General features: G+C 50.2%; 1 protein-coding gene across 1 annotated transcript; it reads left to right on the forward strand.

The window, feature by feature from the left end:
* The first annotated feature begins 650 nt into the window (after positions 1-650).
* On the forward strand, positions 651-16,023 carry TUBB4A (tubulin beta 4A class IVa). The gene is made up of 4 exons (XM_055003229.1): positions 651-731; positions 9,045-9,153; positions 11,771-11,881; positions 14,371-16,023. Exons 1-4 carry the CDS (start codon positions 675-677, stop codon positions 15,426-15,428), a joined length of 1,335 nt encoding a protein of 444 aa, XP_054859204.1. The 5' UTR covers positions 651-674; the 3' UTR covers positions 15,429-16,023.
* The last annotated feature ends 371 nt before the right edge of the window (positions 16,024-16,394 follow it).

Genomic DNA, 16,394 nt, shown 5'->3' on the forward strand with positions numbered 1-16,394 from the left:
CGAAACAGCCCGGATAGGTCAGGTCAGATCCACCACTCTGACGGGTGGATCACTCTCCTGCTCAGCAGCAGCCCGATCCTGACCATTTTGGGCTCCTGCTTGGCCATTCACAGCCCCTTTTTGCCATTTTGGGCCCAATTTCGGCCCTGAATGGCAATGATTGGGTCCAAAACAGCCAGGATGGGTCAGGTCAGGGGTGTGTGGCATATGCAAATCAGTTATGCCAATGACACATTTCCAGGGATGGCAAAGGGTGTGGCATATGCTAATGTGTTATGCTAATGAGTTCCTCCAGCTCTTTTTCTACGAAATGACCCCGGAGCCCCACCATCATTTCTCAGGCCCCTGAGGGCGTCTTAAGCGTCTTTCTTCAACGGCCTGGAGAAGCCCCCAGGAAATGGGGTCTCGCCTCCCACCGTTCGGATCCCTCCCCCATACTGAACGAGAGCGGCTCCGAGCATGCACAGAGCGCGCTCTCCCCCCGCGCCCGGCCACTCGCTCTTCGGGAGGCGCTGGCGGAGCTGGGCCACCTGGCAGGACACCGACGGGAGGGGGGGGCACGGAGCTGCCCATGCGCAGTGACGCCACCAGCCCCTCCCTTCCCGGGCGGGCCCTACTTAAGGCGCAGCCGGGCGGGGAGAGGCAGAGCAGAGCGGACGGGCAGCGGAGGCATCATGCGGGAGATCGTGCACCTGCAGGCCGGCCAGTGCGGCAACCAGATCGGGGCCAAGGTCAGGGCGCGGCGCCGGCGAGGGCCGAACTGGCCTCCTGCGGTGATGGGCGGCGGCGGCGCTGCTGCTTCTCCCGGGGGGAAAGGCGAGGAGGGGCCGGGCGGGGACGGGGAGAGGGCCGGGAGCTGCCTGGCCGGGAGCGCAGAGCGCGCTGGGGCGGCCCTTTGCGCAATGCGGCCGCCAACATGGCCCCCTTCTCCCCCGCTGGAAAGGGACGCGCGCCGCCCGCCGGCCCGGGGCAAATCCCTGCCTGGCCGGCGGAGAGGCCTTTGGGAGCCGCGCGCCCCGGCAGACGGAGCAGGAAGGCGCGCCGGGCCCGGCTGGCGAAGGCGAGCCGCGCGCCCTTCCCGGCGCGCCCAGGCTGGCCGCGCCTGCTCCCTCCGGCGCGCTGAGGCCGCCTCGGGCCCGAGCGGCGCTTCCTCCCTCGCGGGATACTGTAGCCAGCCGGCGGGGGAGAGAGGCGGCCTCGGCGGCCGACGTTGCCCGCTTGGATCAAAATGGATACTGTTGCCCGGCTCCCCTGAGGGGTCGTCGAACGAAGCCGGCAGCCCTCGCGGCCCGGCTGGCCCGGCTCCCTGCCTGGGGCTGCCCTCCCAGTGCAGTCCTAAATGCATTTACTCCAGTCCACGTCCATTGATTTTAGTGGGCTTAGACTGGAGTAACTCTGTTTAGGATTGCTGAGGGATGAACGCGGGCATGAAATGTGCCCCTCGAGGGGCGACTGAGGGAGAGCCTTCTGGGCTTTGCCTTCTGGGCTAGAACCAGCTCCAGCTCGGCCCTCTCTTCGTGGTCTGGTGAGCTCAAGTCCAGTAGCGCCTCTAAGACTAACAAAATTTGTGGCAGAGTACAAGCGTTTGTGAGTCACAGCTCACTTCTTCAGTGGTAGCTGAAGAAGTGAGCTGTGACTCATGAAAGCTCACACCCTACCACCAATTTTGTCAGCGCTGCTTTTCTCTTGTCCTTTTCCACTGCTACAGACAGACCAACAGGACTACCCATCGTGATCCGTTGTGCTCGAGGTCATGTCTTGGGGTGCAGCTTAAGCCCCATTCGAACAAACTCCTTCCCGCCCAGTGCAATCTTAAGTGGAATTACTCCAGTCTACAACCTATTGGTTTTAGTGGGCGTAGACTGGAGTAACTCTGCTTAGGACTCCGCTGAAAGACTACTGGCTTTGCTCGCCTCCTTCGGTACATTCCCCCAAAGGCCTTGAACGTGCATCTGTGTGCATGCGTGCACACTCCCTGTCTCCGTCTCATGGGTGGAATAACCCTCCCGGTCTAGATACTGCAGTTTGACCTGATTGGCTGCTGGAAGGGACCTAGTCGGTCCCCTAAAGCATTCCTGTCGAGGCCAATTTCTGAATGCCTTAGTAAGCCAGAGCTTCCCAACGCTTGGCCTCTTGCTAGTTGCTGTTATTCAGAGATTACAGGCTTCTGTAGTCAGGAGAGCTTGCGCTGCACTCTCATTAGCCCCTGAGGATTTTTTTCCTTTAAGGAAGTAGGTCAGAAATACAGCAGCATGTTTGTCCATCCTGACCTGAAGAATTGCTCGGGCGTAAGAGGTGGCTTTTATGGAGCTTTGCCTAATACGTGAGCCTTCTGTGCTTTTCAGGAAAGCTGAGCTGCTAACTTGTTCTCTTCCCCCTCCCCATCTTCATCTGACTGGCTGCACAAATTGATGGGGGGGGGTGGCTACTAATCCCAGTTTCCTCATTGAGCCTAGTTCTGGCAGAGTTGGCACAGTTGTGGGTGAGGCGGAAGAGCGCTCTCCACGTAGCAAACTTGGTGTCTGGCAAGGTTGGAGCATGCATGAGACAGCAACTTTGCTTGTGATTAGTTTACCATAGTCTGATCCGTGTGTAAATGTCAAACTCGTGGGAACCCAAAGTACACTGGCTCTGCATTCCCTGACAGAAGAAAAATGGGGTGTAAATGTATTAATAGAGTGTGAAGGAAGGTTTCTGCATGTCATCTGCAATAGTGCAGCAGAGATGCAAATTCACCGCCTTGCTGAGAACTGAGCCTGAGCCGTTATTACAGCATTTCAAGTGGGCAGTTGTGTTGGTCTACAGTGGAAGAAGAAGATCCAAGTCTGATAGCACCTTAAAGACCCAACAACCTTTCTCAGGAAATCTTGTTGGTCTTTAAGGTGCTGCTGGGCTCAGGTCTTACTCCGTTACCAAGTTTGCCTCCTCCACTCTGTGAGCTTGCTCAGCAACTGAGAAAGGGAGAGGGAATCAAGCTAGGAATACTTGTCACCCATCTTGTGTTGACCATTTAAGCCACTGCTTCTTAAAGCGCCATCCCCTTCACTGTAATGACTGGCAGCAGTTTTGCTGTGCCACCCTTTGGACTTAAGCTGTGGCTCCTTTGCACCGAATTGCAGAGCACCCCCTGCCTTTCCTAACATCTGTTCAACATTATGGCTAAACCCAGTGGGGTCTGAGGGCCTTAATAATCGGAAACAGCTTAAAGACTTATCTGCTCAGTGTGCACAGATGAACTGTGCATGCACACTCCTGAAGGCAGTGGATTCATCCTAACCCCAGGGGTCAGTGCAATTACTGCTGTAGGGAATTGTGCTTAGGTAACTCCATAGGCTTAGATCAAGATGGGTAGCCGTGTTTGTCTATCTGTAGCAGTAGAAAGGAGCGAGATTCCAGTAGCACCTATCAGATTAACAAAATTAGCGGTGGGGTCTGAACTTCCGTGAATCACAGTTCTGAAGAAGTGAGCTGTGATTCACGAAAGCTCATACCCTACCAACAATTTCCGTAGGCTTCTGTGTGTGTTCCTCCTGAACTCTTCCCCTGCAATTGTGGAATGAATGGGGTGTCTTGATCAAGTAAAGAACCCAGCTGGCTTAAATAGGGGCCTCTCTCTTTATGGGCATGAGAGCTTGCTTCCTCTCCCACATATGTACAAAAGACAGCAGCAACCATGTTCCCTGGCTAGGATTTTAGTACAGACGTCATCATCGTTCTTGTGGCAGCCCAGTGCAGCTTAAAGCAGTGTTTGGGCATGCTTTTTGGTGGCATACAGAAGCCTGTATGTGTTGTATGCTGCCAAGTCGCCTCCAACCTATGGTGACCGTATGAATGAAAGACTTGCTCAGATCCTGCAAACTGGAGGACGAGGCTTCTTTCATTGAGTCCTGCCATCTCATTTTAGGTCTTCTTTTCCTACTGCCTCCCACTTTTGCTACCATTATTGACTTTTCCAGAGAATCTTGTCTTCTCGTGATGTGACCAAAGAACGATAGCCTCAGTTTTGTCACGAGCCTAAATAGACCTGATTGGCCAGGCAGGCTCTGTTGGAAGGCCCAGCCATGGGTTGGTGGCTGGGATGCCAGTTGTCCATTTCCCCCAAAGAGAAATGAGAAGAGTCATCCTGGGGGCCCAGTTTTAAGCTACAGAGATGTTCTGTAGCAGCAAACCCATAAAGACCCCTTGGGAAAAATGGATGCTGGAGATGGAATTGGCTTATGAAACCTTTGCACGGTGTCGGGCTGCAGGATGAGGACTTAGCTGTCCTGAAGACTTGGCTGGGCTGAGGGAAACTGTCAGCCATTTTTGCTTTCTCCCTCCCCTCCCCCTCGGCCCCGTATGGAGCTCTTGGGCTGGCTGTCTGCTCTTGGACTGGGTGGATTTACGACTGCAGCTCTTGCCGCTCCCTACTGGAGGAGCCGCTTTTGGTGCTGGGGAGGGCTGTGAAGAGAAGCGAGGGTGACCTCAGCACCTATTCTTGTGCTCTCCCTTCTGGTTTCACAGGCATTGAGGTATAAATAGAATCTGCCACTCATGCTGCAGCACAGACTCGCAGCAAGAAGGCTCCATTTTGTAGCCGCATAGCAGAACGTGTTAAGAAACGATGGGAGGCTCTGCCTGCCGGGCTAAACTGACGCGAACTCTTCACTTAGGGCACCCTCGTTGTGAGCTGGAGAGGAAGGAATTACAGCTGGGATTCAGGATTAGCAGCTTCTTGCTGAAGTAGGATCTAGGACTCATGGGAATGAAGGGGTAGACGTGGAATGTGGGTAGGTGGAGAAGCAGGTGGGGAACCCAAAGCTGTCTCCCACTTTTGGAAGAGGAGAAGGTATTCCAAGAATTCAGTCCTTTTCTCATTTATAATACCTTAACTCTTGTTCTGCCTAGTAAACAGGGGCTGATGTGTGTATAAGGACAGCCCATTTACCTTCTGTATGCCCTCAGTCCATTGCATTGTACATGGAGCAGAGAGGCAGCAGGGTTTGAAAGACTGATTTGCCTTGCAGCCCCTTGGTGTGAACTAAACTGCGGCTCCCTGGCTCAGTCTCTTGGCCACTGTATTAATGTAGCTCTTGCCTCTGTTGGGAGACAGATAACTGGAGTCTTTCCTAGAATCATAGCGTTGGAAGGGACCTCAAGGGTCATCTAGTCTAGCCCCCTGCACAATGCAGGACATTCACAACTACCTCCCCCCTACACCACCATGCCTAGAAGATGGCAAAACACCATCAGGATCTCTAGACAAACTGGTCTGGGGAAAATTGCTACCTGACCCCATGTGGCGATCGGCATTACCCTGGGTGTGTAAGAAGGGGCCACAAGAACTAAGCACTGATGTGACCCTTCCTGCCCTCCTCTCATGATCTGCCCGGGTTCACAGAATCAGCATTGCTGTCAGATGGCCATCTAGCCTCTGCTTAAAAATCTCCAAAGGAGAGCCCACCACCTCTCAAGGAAGCCTGTTCCACTGAGGGACCACTCTGTCGGGAAGTTCTTCCTAATGTTTAGCCGAAAGCTCTTTTGATTGAATTTCAACCCGTTGGTTCTGACCTGACATTCTGGGCAACGAAAAACAACTCCGCGCCATCCTCTAGATGACAGCCTTTCAAGTACTTGAAGATGGTTATCATGTCACCTCTCAGTCTGTTTCACTTAATTTGTGCCTAAATCCTTGGAAATGGCTTTCTTCCAAGGAATACCACCTGTAGGGGAAAGATTGCATTTTTTAAAAAAATGCTTCAGCGTATTTAACTGTTGCTGGCATTATTTGGAGGCTCCCCGTGATTCTAACTAGGTTTGCATTAACCCTACAAAGAAACATGAGTGAAATAGGGGGTAGCTGGAAAGGAAGCTGAGCGATACCCGATTTCCTAAGGCTAGCTTATACCTGCTGTGCGCAACATACAGTTTTCTTCACTTGATTACTGTGTGTTTGGCTGGCAGTTGAATGAGAACATTTGTTTCTGCAGCGATGTGTCAAAAATGACAGTGGTCCATTCATACATGACATGCATGTATTAATGCATGTCAGCATTAAGCTTTGGGCGGGGAGGGGGACACACAACAGCCCTGGCATTACTGTCAAGCACTTTGGGCGCTGCTAAGGTGAGGTTGGCAAATCCAGCCAGCCCAAGAATCGCTATCCCAGGGAAACAATTCTCCGTTGACCCACTGTAACGAACCACAGGTTGGCTGTGTGGCTTCAGCCAACAAAATGTCTTGCTGGCCACGGGTGGAAGACTGAAGGAGGGAGGAATCGAATGATCACTCTTCCTCTAAAGCTGGTGTCACTCTGCCTTTGAAATTAAATATGCTGCTAGTGGTGACAATCAAGGAATTGATTGTTTGAACATGCCTCCCTTCAAAGACTTTAGGTATACATTCTTGCACCTGCCCTCGGAGGGTCAGAAGATGGGTGCGCTGCACATTCTGGCATCTTGTTCTCTCTGATGCCATCACCTGAGATCTCTTGGCCGCAGTTTCAATTCCAGGACTGTGAGGCTTTTCCCCATCTGGTTTAAAATCCGAAGCATATTTTAAAAGATTGTGTCTTCTTGCAGTGGCAAGATATCCTAGTTCATAGGACTCGCTCAGCACACTCTGTCTTCCTTTTTGCCCAGTGAAGCCACCATTTAGAGATGGGTTGGTGATTTCAGGGTGATCGGGATGCTGCTGGGGTTACCCTGGTCATTACAGAATAAAAAAAAACATTGGGTGCATTTCAGAAAGGGGGACCAGCGTCTGTACAATGCAGTGTGGAGCTGAATGGAGCGAGGTGCTTCCAGCTCCTCTTGCAGCATATAATTTGGGAGTACCTGTCTAGTCATGCGTCCCAACTGATGCTCAGAAAGGTCTAGAAGGTCTGTCTGCGAGGGCTTCCCTCTCCATTTGTTATGCCCTCTTCCTCAGTGGAGATGGATCAAGATGGGCAGCCATGTTTATCTGTAGCAGTAGAAAAGAGCAAGAGTCCAGAAGCACCTATAAGATTAACAAAAATGTATTGTTTATTGTTTAAATAAATGTAAATTTCAAAAAACAAAATTGGTGGTGGGGTATCTTCAGCTATCTGAAGAAGTGAGCTGTGACTCACGAAAGCTCATACCCTACCACAAATGTTGTTAGTCTTATAGGTGCTACTGGACTCTTGCTCTTTTCTGCATCTTCCTTAGTGAATTAGTCAAAGTGGTCTCAATCTCCTTTGGTTGGGCCTCCCCGGGCCTTTCTCCCTGCTTGCTATGAGTAGAAATGGTCTACATCAGTCTCTCTTCCCACTTCTGTAATGTGTGTGCTTTTTGATTGGCCCTTTGGAAAGCCTTTCTTCCTGATGGTTTGGATTTCCATGTACAAGAGAGATGGGGGGGGCAGTTACAGGAGAGATCAAAACCTCATGCACAATCAGGTGCAAGAATGACCAGGGCAAGTGCTTCCGGTCTTGAGGTGGGTGGGAACCAACTATCAAAGCAAATACTGCTTCACTTAGTATATTATGGCTCCTTTAAGAGACTGATGGCTGCAAATGACTTGACCGTCACTTGCCATTGTCCTCACTTGCCCCCTCTTTAGGAAAAGTCACAAGCTTCCTTAACATAACTGGAGGAATTAACAGGAATTAGTGGCTGGAGGGATTTATTTACTACATTTCTCCCCAGTGGGTGCCCAGAGTGGCTTACATTGTTCTCCAGAGCCAGTTTGGTGGTGTGGTTAAGAGCGCGGGTTTGATCCCCCACTCCTCCACTTGAAGCCAGCTGGGTGACCTTGGGTCAGTCACAGCTCTCTCAGAGCTCTCTCAGCCCCACCCACTTCACAGGGGGATTGTTGTGGGGATAATAATAATAAAACTTTGTAAACTGCTCTGAGTGGGTATTAAGTTGTCCTGAAGGGCAGTATATAAATCCAATGTTATTATTATTTCCCATTTTATCTGCGGTGAGGATTAGGTTTAAAAAAAGGGACTCGCCCAGCAAACTTCCATGGCAGAGCATGGCGCCAAGTGTTGGTCTTCCCTGTTGTAGTCTGACAGTAACCATTGCCCCCTCTGGTCCTCAGGGTGTTCATGGAGCCAGGGATGTCCTCTGTTTTATCAGGGACTCTTCATCTTAGAGGGCGTTCCCTCACATCCTGCATGTGTCTTCAGGGGAATGTTGGAAGTGCTTCAGAGTATCCCATAGTCGCCATGAAATTACCGTGGTGTCAGCCTGGCCCATCCTATAAATGAGCGGCATGGCACGTCGCCTGACTTCTCTGGTGTACACCAGAATATGTCAAGAAATGCTCTTGACACAATGCATTCACTTGACACAATACTTCTATATCTGCGGAGACCATTCATGAAGTGGCCCCTCTGGAACACCCGTGTTCTCTCCCGTGACATTGCAGAGGCTCCACGCACAAGTATTTTCCAAGGATAAGGAGCCTGAAACCCAATGAACTAAAATCCTCTTGTTCATGTTTCTGTGAAACCGAATCCTCTCTTGAGCGAGTCCCTTCAGAGGTCAGGGTGACAGAATGAGCTGGTTGAGTGATGCTCAGCCAATAGCATCTGCCTTCTCCGCTCTTGAGATAATTGGATGGCAAAGCAGTGTGTGCCCTGATCTGCAGTGAAGGTTGATGCTGATACTTCTGAGGGGGGTAGGCCAGGTATTGGAGTACGCTCCTCTGCAACAGGAGGCAGGCGTAAAATGACAGGTGAGAGGCCTTTAATTGTTCTCTCGGCTGCCATCAGAAGCCACGAAGAAATGCATCTCCTTGCAGCCCCTCTCTTCTTACCCTCCGCAAACACACATGCCATGATTAATTTATGGGATTCGTATGCTCACCGTGGTACCTAAAGTGGGAAACCCAAGGGGCTGCCTTCCTGTCTGACATCTGTTGTGTGAGAAATGGGACCCACGCAGGAGCATTTCTTGATCATTGCGCGCCAGGCCTGTGGCAGCTGTCCTATATGGGCACGTGTGTATCTGCTTTTGGTTTCTCCTGTTCCTGAGAGGCAGGAATACATTATTCAGAGGGGCCTGGTCCCTAATAATTTATCCTTTCCCCAACAGTTCTGGGAAGTCATCAGTGATGAACATGGTATAGACCCCACCGGCACCTACCACGGAGACAGCGATCTTCAGTTGGAGAGGATCAACGTCTATTACAATGAGGCCTCAGGTTGGTACGGCTGGCGGTGCCAAGTACGTTGGAAGCCGAAGTGCTCCCAGAAATGTCATCATAGTCCCTTGTGCAGAAGTTTACCTGAAATTGACTAACCCAGAGGTCCTCAGCGTAGCCCCCGTGGCTGCCCTGATGCCTGCTGACATCTCTCCTGGGGCCTGCCAGGTCAGCTTGGAGACTCCAGCTGGTGCAGAATTCTGCAGCTCGATCATTATCAGGAGCTAGGCAGAGCATGCGCATCACTGCTGTTCTGCAGTCACTCCGTCGACTACACATCAGTTACCAGACTCCGCTCAAGGTATTGGCTATCACATACGAAGTCCTCCACGGCCTTGGCCCCTCAGTGTGTGCAGAACTGCCTTTCTCCCCGTGTGCCACCTCAGCAGCTTCGCTCATCTGAACAGGACCGTCTGGAGGGTTCATCCTGCAATTGGGCATTCTCTGTAGTGACCCCCCCCCCCACTCTATTGAATGGCCTGCCTGAAAAGTCAGGAAAGCTCCTACTCTCCTAGCTGTCCCAAATTGTACAAAACTGAATTATTCAGGAGGGTTTTCTTAACATGGGTCATAGGACTGTGTTGTAAGGAAATGGTTCAGAGAGCGGCATTGGAACAGGGGTAAGGATTGTAAGCTGTGCTACTGTGTACTGTCTGTTGCTATAAGCATGCTCCTCCTGGATGTTTCCATGCTGTTTAGTGTGTCTTATTAACTTGCTTATGTTTTGCTTCAGCTTTGCTTTTCAGCTCCGTATCGGATTTCTGCTTGTTTCCAAATCTCTCCTGTCCTTACCCTATTGTGTTGTTTATTGAATGTCTCAGCTGTTGGTTGTATTGATTTATACTATGTAATATTTATTGATTTAATTCAATTTGTGTTCCGCCCTTCCCACAGCCTGCAGGCTCAGGGCGGATCACCTTGATACACCTAGAGTCTCAGTGAGAAAGGCAGACGATAAATAATGTAAACTATAGCACATGTTCTTTTTTTGGAAAATGGGTAGGGCCAGGCAGGTCTCTTGCTCAGAAGGGCTTCCAATTGCCCTTGAAGACTTAATTGGCCATGCAGATCAAAACAGCATTATTTCAGTGGCACCTGCCACCCCAGTGTGTGTTTTATTCTCTCACCTCTCTTTCCTAATGTATTTTTAAATTACCCCTCCTTGACCCTGCACTTGGGCTTCCTCTGTGTGCTTCCTCCTGTAACATTTTGTGGTTGCACCCACCACTCTGTGCTGTTTGGTCTCAGAAAAGTTGGGGACCCCTAGACTAACCTTTCTCAGCGCGCCACAAACACACATGTGCGCACCCACACACTGGCAGTTGCCTTTGTTTCTTTTGTCATGTTGCTTCCCATATCTGAAGCAGTTGCTCAGAGGGGCAAGTCTGGGTAAAGCCTTTTGCCCTCTCATTGACAGCAATTGCACAACTGACTCCAGTCAAGGATGTGTGGGGAGCCATCCTAACAAAACTCTGACGGTGCATGACGCTGTGCCCTGTATACAGTAGTAAAACTGTATAGAACAGCATTCAGTTTGTGAACAGGTTAAAAGTGCTGGATTGTTATGAAAGAAGGAATTCCACATCACAGCTCGGTGCTGAGGGAAGCATGCACTTTGCCTCTTCCTAGCCAACATGGGGGTCCCACTGTGACATTCTCCTCTCAGTGACCCAAACTGTGACATTCTCCTCTCTTCCATTTTATCCTTGCAACAACTCTGAGGTGGGTTAGGCTGGGTGTGCGTGACTGGTCATACACGTCATAGTGGAGATTTAAACCTGGTCCTCCCAGATCTAGTCCTACACTCTAACCATGACACCACATTGGCTGTCATTGGGTAGGCAGTGTGGAGTATAATAGGAGAGTGATGGCTTAGAGTGAAAATTGTTCAAGGGGGCATTTTTCTTTAGGAAACAGGGCTGCTTTATAACAACGTGGGCTAGGAAAATGCTCTGTCTACTGATGTAATTCCATATTGTGCATTGCTTAACATGTCATATTTAATATTTACGCTTTGTTCAGATGACAGCTCCATTTCAAATTTCTGCCATTACTAGTTCTATTATACTGCTTATTAAATGTATCCTCCTGTTGATCGCAGGTGGCCTATAAATGTAAATAAAACAAAAATTGAAGCAATATGGCTCATTTCTACCTAGCAGCAATAAGGCTCATTTCTGCCTCGCAAACATAGGCTGACTTGTGTGTAAAGAAGGACAGCCTGTTTCCCTTCTGCTTGCCATCAAACCATTGTACAGAATTCTGTAGAGGGATCTCCGGGAATACTGGGCAGCTCCAGTCTGCAGTGCAGAACTCTTACCAGAAAGTTCCTAACCTTTTCCAAGCAGTTGTTGTGAATGAGGGCAAGAGAATTGCAGAATCTGTGCACAGTTTCCTCAGTAAAGAAGCACCTGAGAGCACCTGATGCAGTTCTGAACCTGGTTGCGCTTGGCTCTGGGCTCTTCCAAGCTAGATCTGCTTCCATGCAGTATTGAACCTGTTCCCATCTTGAACCGCTGGCAAGTGGGCTGACAATCAAATGATGAAATCATGGGAAGGGGCTGTTGTCACATCTGGATTTTTGCCCCTTTTTCAAGGCTTCTTTCTCTCAATGCAGGTGGCAAGTACGTCCCCAGGGCTGTCTTGGTTGACCTGGAACCCGGCACCATGGACTCGGTTAGGTCTGGACCGTTTGGGCAAATATTCAGGCCTGATAACTTTGTCTTCGGTAAGGAGCAATTTGGGAAGGCTATTGCAGATCTTCTCCAGTCCACTGTGTGGACTGGAGAAAAGCTTCTTGTGACTTGAAGGAGAAAAAATATGATTAATAGCTGATTTTTTTGGAAGTGCCACCCAGTGCATAGCTAGCTGTGAATTACTAAAATCAGTCATTGAGATCCCTTTCCCCCCCCAAGGGCTCAAGGTAAGTTGCAACATCTGATGCAACACACAGGACATGGTTTGCCAGCCACTGTCTGTGCTGTTCTGTTGAGGCCTGAGGGTTGCTGTTCGACTTACGGAAGCAGCAGACTTCCCGTTCTAAGCTCAGAACAGGGCACAAGGAACAGGTGCTTCAGAAAATGAACAGGCTCTCCGGGTTTCAGGAATATGGCTTCTTGGCCTGTCTTTCCCATTGTGCTCTTGTTGCCTCCCAGCCTAGGAAGCCCACCGTGGCTTCAAATGTGACTCTAATAAGCATTTGGTGCGTGCACACTGGAATAACTTCGTTATCTGCTGTGCACCAAGCTTAAAAGGCTGCATGTACCCAATGCAGCATATATTTACAAAAGCAGCTCTTAATTACAACAACCCTCTCCTCCTCGAGAGAGGGAGCTGGAGGAAAAAGGTGGAAGAAGCCAGCGCAGCGGCTTTTGGTTATCTGTGTACCGGTTCAGCTTTTACAAGCAGGGACATGAGCCAGCGTGAATGTTCAGCGTGTGCCAACTGGGATGGGAGAGGGTGAGAAAGAGCTGGAAACTTTTGTGTTGTGCAGAATTGGAATACAGTCCAGCTAGGGCTGGGTATGAAGCTGTTTTCCTAAACTCAGATTCTCAACATGGGCCAAGTTGTTTAGGCTAAAGAAGTAGGTGTAACATTCCATAATGCAGAAAACTAGCTTTAAACCCTGCTTAAAGAGTTACGGTAAAGCTAGTCCCCTGTGCAAGCACCGAGTCATTACTGACCCATGGGGGGACTTCGCATCACGACGTTTTCTTGGCAGACTGTTGTTACGGGGTAGTTTGCCATTGCCTTCCCCAGTCATCTACGCTCTACCCCCTGGAAACTGGGTACTCCTTTTACTGACCTCAGAAGGATGGAAAGCTGAGTCAACCGTGAGCCGGCTACTTGAACCCGGCTTCCACCAGGATCGAACTCAGGTCGTGAGTAGAGGTGGGCGTGAACAGGAAAAAACAAACAAACATGATGTTCGTTGTTCATTGCCATCCATGAACAGGAAATCACGAACATGACCCTGTTCACGAACATGTTCGTGGTTGGCTGTTCGTGGGAGGGAGGGGGGAGATTTGGAAGGGAAGAAGGTTCCCTGTGCTGTTTGCAAATGGCGTGGGGAACCTCCTTCCCTTCAAAGTCCCCCTCCTTCCAGTTGGCTGGAGGGAGGGGGGGAGACTTTGTCAGGAAACCCCTGACAAGCATCTGGTTGGGGGGGGTGAAGTGCCTCTCTCCCTGCTGCTGTGCAGCTGCAGGGAGAAGGGCATTTCACCCCAGCAGGCTGTACTCAGCTGCTTTTCAGGGGTTTCCCTGACAAGCAGCTGAGTGGGGGATTTAAATGTCCCTCTTCCTGCACTGCACAGCAGCAGGGAGAGGGAAATTTAAACCCCGGCAGGCTGCAATCAGCCCTTGTCCGGGTTTACCCTGACAAGCGGCTGAGTGGGGGGGGGCGTGAAGTGCCCCTGGGCTTAGATTGGGGTTTCCAGGTCAACAGGAGTTTAGACAAAGTTCAGAAAGTCCGTTCTACTGTTGCGAAGAGAGTTGATTGAAAGGTGCCAGACTGTCTGGCTTGACGAACGGCTGATGAACACCATGAACAGCACTTGGAATGAACACGTGTTTGTTGGGAACGGGGCCTTACGAACAGCTTGCTCGTGAACAGCTGATCGGGCTGTTTGTGGCTTTTTTTTGTTTGTATTGCTGTTCATGCCCACCTCTAGTCGTGAGCAGAGCTTGGGCTGCAGTACTGCAGCTTACCAGTCTGTGCCATAGGGCTCTTGCTTAAAGGGTTAAAGGTTTAAAAACTAAGCAGAGTTCTAGCCGTTGTGGCTGCAGACACCATTGACACGTGGAACACTTTAAAAATGACATTCAGGTAATGCGGGCTGAGCAAATCTTTAAAGATGCGCTTGGATGTGAATATCATTAAATGAGAACTTCCCACCGTAATGATTGCTTGAAATGTTCAGCATGTTGGGTGGACTCTTAGGAAGCTGTTTTAAAAAGGCTTCAGAAACTCATCCATACAGATGTTATTTGCACATCTGAACTTCAATTCTGAGTGAGTCTTTTTTTGTCACCTTGAGAAAATGTCGGTCAAATTAGCATCTGAAAGGAACTTGGTATTAGAAATAATAATAGATGGCTCTTGTCCCTTTATCGACCTCTAGGAAAAAAAACCTGTTTTTGACGTTGTTGCTAATGACCACGAATGACGCTAGTGTCGTAATCCCTTTCTCCCGTGCCCACTCTTTCCTTGCTGCTTAGGTCAGAGCGGTGCTGGAAACAACTGGGCCAAAGGACACTACACAGAAGGAGCTGAGCTGGTAGACTCTGTCATGGACGTGGTAAGGAAAGAAGCGGAAAGCTGTGACTGTCTTCAGGGTTTCCAGCTAACCCACTCACTCGGTGGGGGGACTGGATCTGGGATGGGAACTCTGCTGATCAGCAAGATCCGAGAGGAGTACCCAGACCGCATCATGAACACCTTCAGCGTGGTGCCATCACCTAAGGTCTCAGACACCGTGGTGGAGCCTTACAACGCCACTCTCTCCGTGCACCAGTTGGTGGAGAATACGGACGAGACGTATTGTATTGACAATGAGGCACTCTATGACATCTGCTTCCGTACCCTCAAGCTCACCACTCCCACCTACGGTGACCTCAACCACTTGGTCTCAGCTACCATGAGCGGTGTGACTACTTGTCTTCGTTTCCCTGGCCAGCTCAACGCCGACCTCCGCAAACTGGCCGTCAACATGGTGCCCTTCCCTCGTCTCCACTTCTTCATGCCTGGCTTTGCCCCCCTCACGAGTCGGGGCAGCCAGCAGTACCGAGCCTTGACCGTGCCAGAGCTCACCCAGCAGATGTTCGATGCCAAGAACATGATGGCGGCCTGTGACCCTCGCCATGGCCGTTACCTGACTGTCGCGGCGGTCTTCCGAGGAAGGATGTCCATGAAGGAGGTGGATGAACAAATGCTGAATGTGCAGAACAAAAACAGCAGCTACTTCGTAGAGTGGATCCCCAACAACGTGAAGACGGCCGTGTGTGACATCCCGCCCCGTGGGCTCAAAATGGCAGCCACCTTCATCGGCAACAGCACCGCCATCCAGGAGCTCTTCAAGCGCATCTCAGAGCAGTTCACGGCTATGTTCCGCCGCAAGGCCTTCCTCCACTGGTACACCGGGGAAGGCATGGATGAGATGGAGTTCACAGAGGCTGAGAGCAACATGAATGATTTAGTCTCGGAGTACCAGCAGTACCAAGATGCTACTGCTGAGGAAGGTGAGTTCGAAGAGGAGGCGGAGGAAGAAGTCGCATGAAGAGCTCTTCTCTGTACCCCCATGACTCCTTTTTATTCCCAGCAGTCTTCTGAACCAATGGACGATATTCCTGCGCTGGCATAGACTTGAACATTCAAGGCCCACCTTAAAAGATCAAGCCGTGTCAGCCTTTCCCTCCCAGCTGCCAACATCATAGTGTGAAACAATCTGTATGGGATTGTTGGGGGTCGTGGGCATCAAAGTCTCTGTTCAGGAATGGCAGCGAGTGGTAATATGTCTAGTGAAAGCACCACAACCTCTTTTTCTCACTGGCTCTTGCCTTTTCTTCCCCTCTGCCTACTCTCGAAAGCAGCTTATCTGCTGTGATGTCTGTCTTTAGTGTACTGTACGGTCGTGTGAAATTTTGTTTCCAAAAATGAGTATGCACTAACTTGTAACCTGCATTTGTTCTACTTTTTTTTTTTTCATCTATGCCAGGCTTAAAGGAGATTTTAATGGAACTGGGAGGGAGGGTGGTTTGTGGGACTGGGACTCTGTCCTTTAGGGTAAAATGTAGTCCCTTTTTGAGTGTTTGCGCTGTTAAAACAGCTGTATGTCTCCGCAATAAACTACTGAATATTGGTACAGACTAATACTGGTTTTGAGTCCTGTCTGGTTTTGGGTTCTTGTCTTGTTCAATCTACCATGCAGTGGAGCTGGCCCAGTGTGGTCAGGCGGAGTGTAAGGGAAAGGAGCTCTTCAGCTCTGCACAAGGCATGGCTGTTGTTGCTTCCCCCCACCCCCCGCTCACATATAAAGGGGAACTTTCACCAAGTATTGCACCAAAAGAGGAGGGAGTACTTGGGGGGCTGTGTAGGGGGGAGGTCTTAGTTCTGAAATTGCTCATGGTCCAGACAGGCTGTCCCAATCCACCATACAGATCCAGGCTAGATCCAGGAAGAGGAAGTTTCATAATCTGCAAGATGGAACGTCACTTTTTTAAAACATGCAAATACTTGTGTGTTA

Source organism: Eublepharis macularius, chromosome 19 (genome assembly GCF_028583425.1).
Source record: "Eublepharis macularius isolate TG4126 chromosome 19, MPM_Emac_v1.0, whole genome shotgun sequence".
Classification (NCBI taxonomy): domain Eukaryota; kingdom Metazoa; phylum Chordata; class Lepidosauria; order Squamata; family Eublepharidae; genus Eublepharis; species Eublepharis macularius.

Excerpts from the sequence above, each read along its gene's own strand:
- TUBB4A (XM_055003229.1), top strand. The coding sequence starts at position 675 with ATGCGGGAGATCGTGCACCTGCAGGCCGGCCAGTGCGGCAACCAGATC. Across the intron at positions 732-9,044 it reads GCAACCAGATCGGGGCCAAG|TTCTGGGAAGTCATCAGTGA; the intron begins GTCAGGGCGCGG and ends TTTCCCCAACAG. Across the intron at positions 9,154-11,770 it reads CTATTACAATGAGGCCTCAG|GTGGCAAGTACGTCCCCAGG; the intron begins GTTGGTACGGCT and ends CTCTCAATGCAG.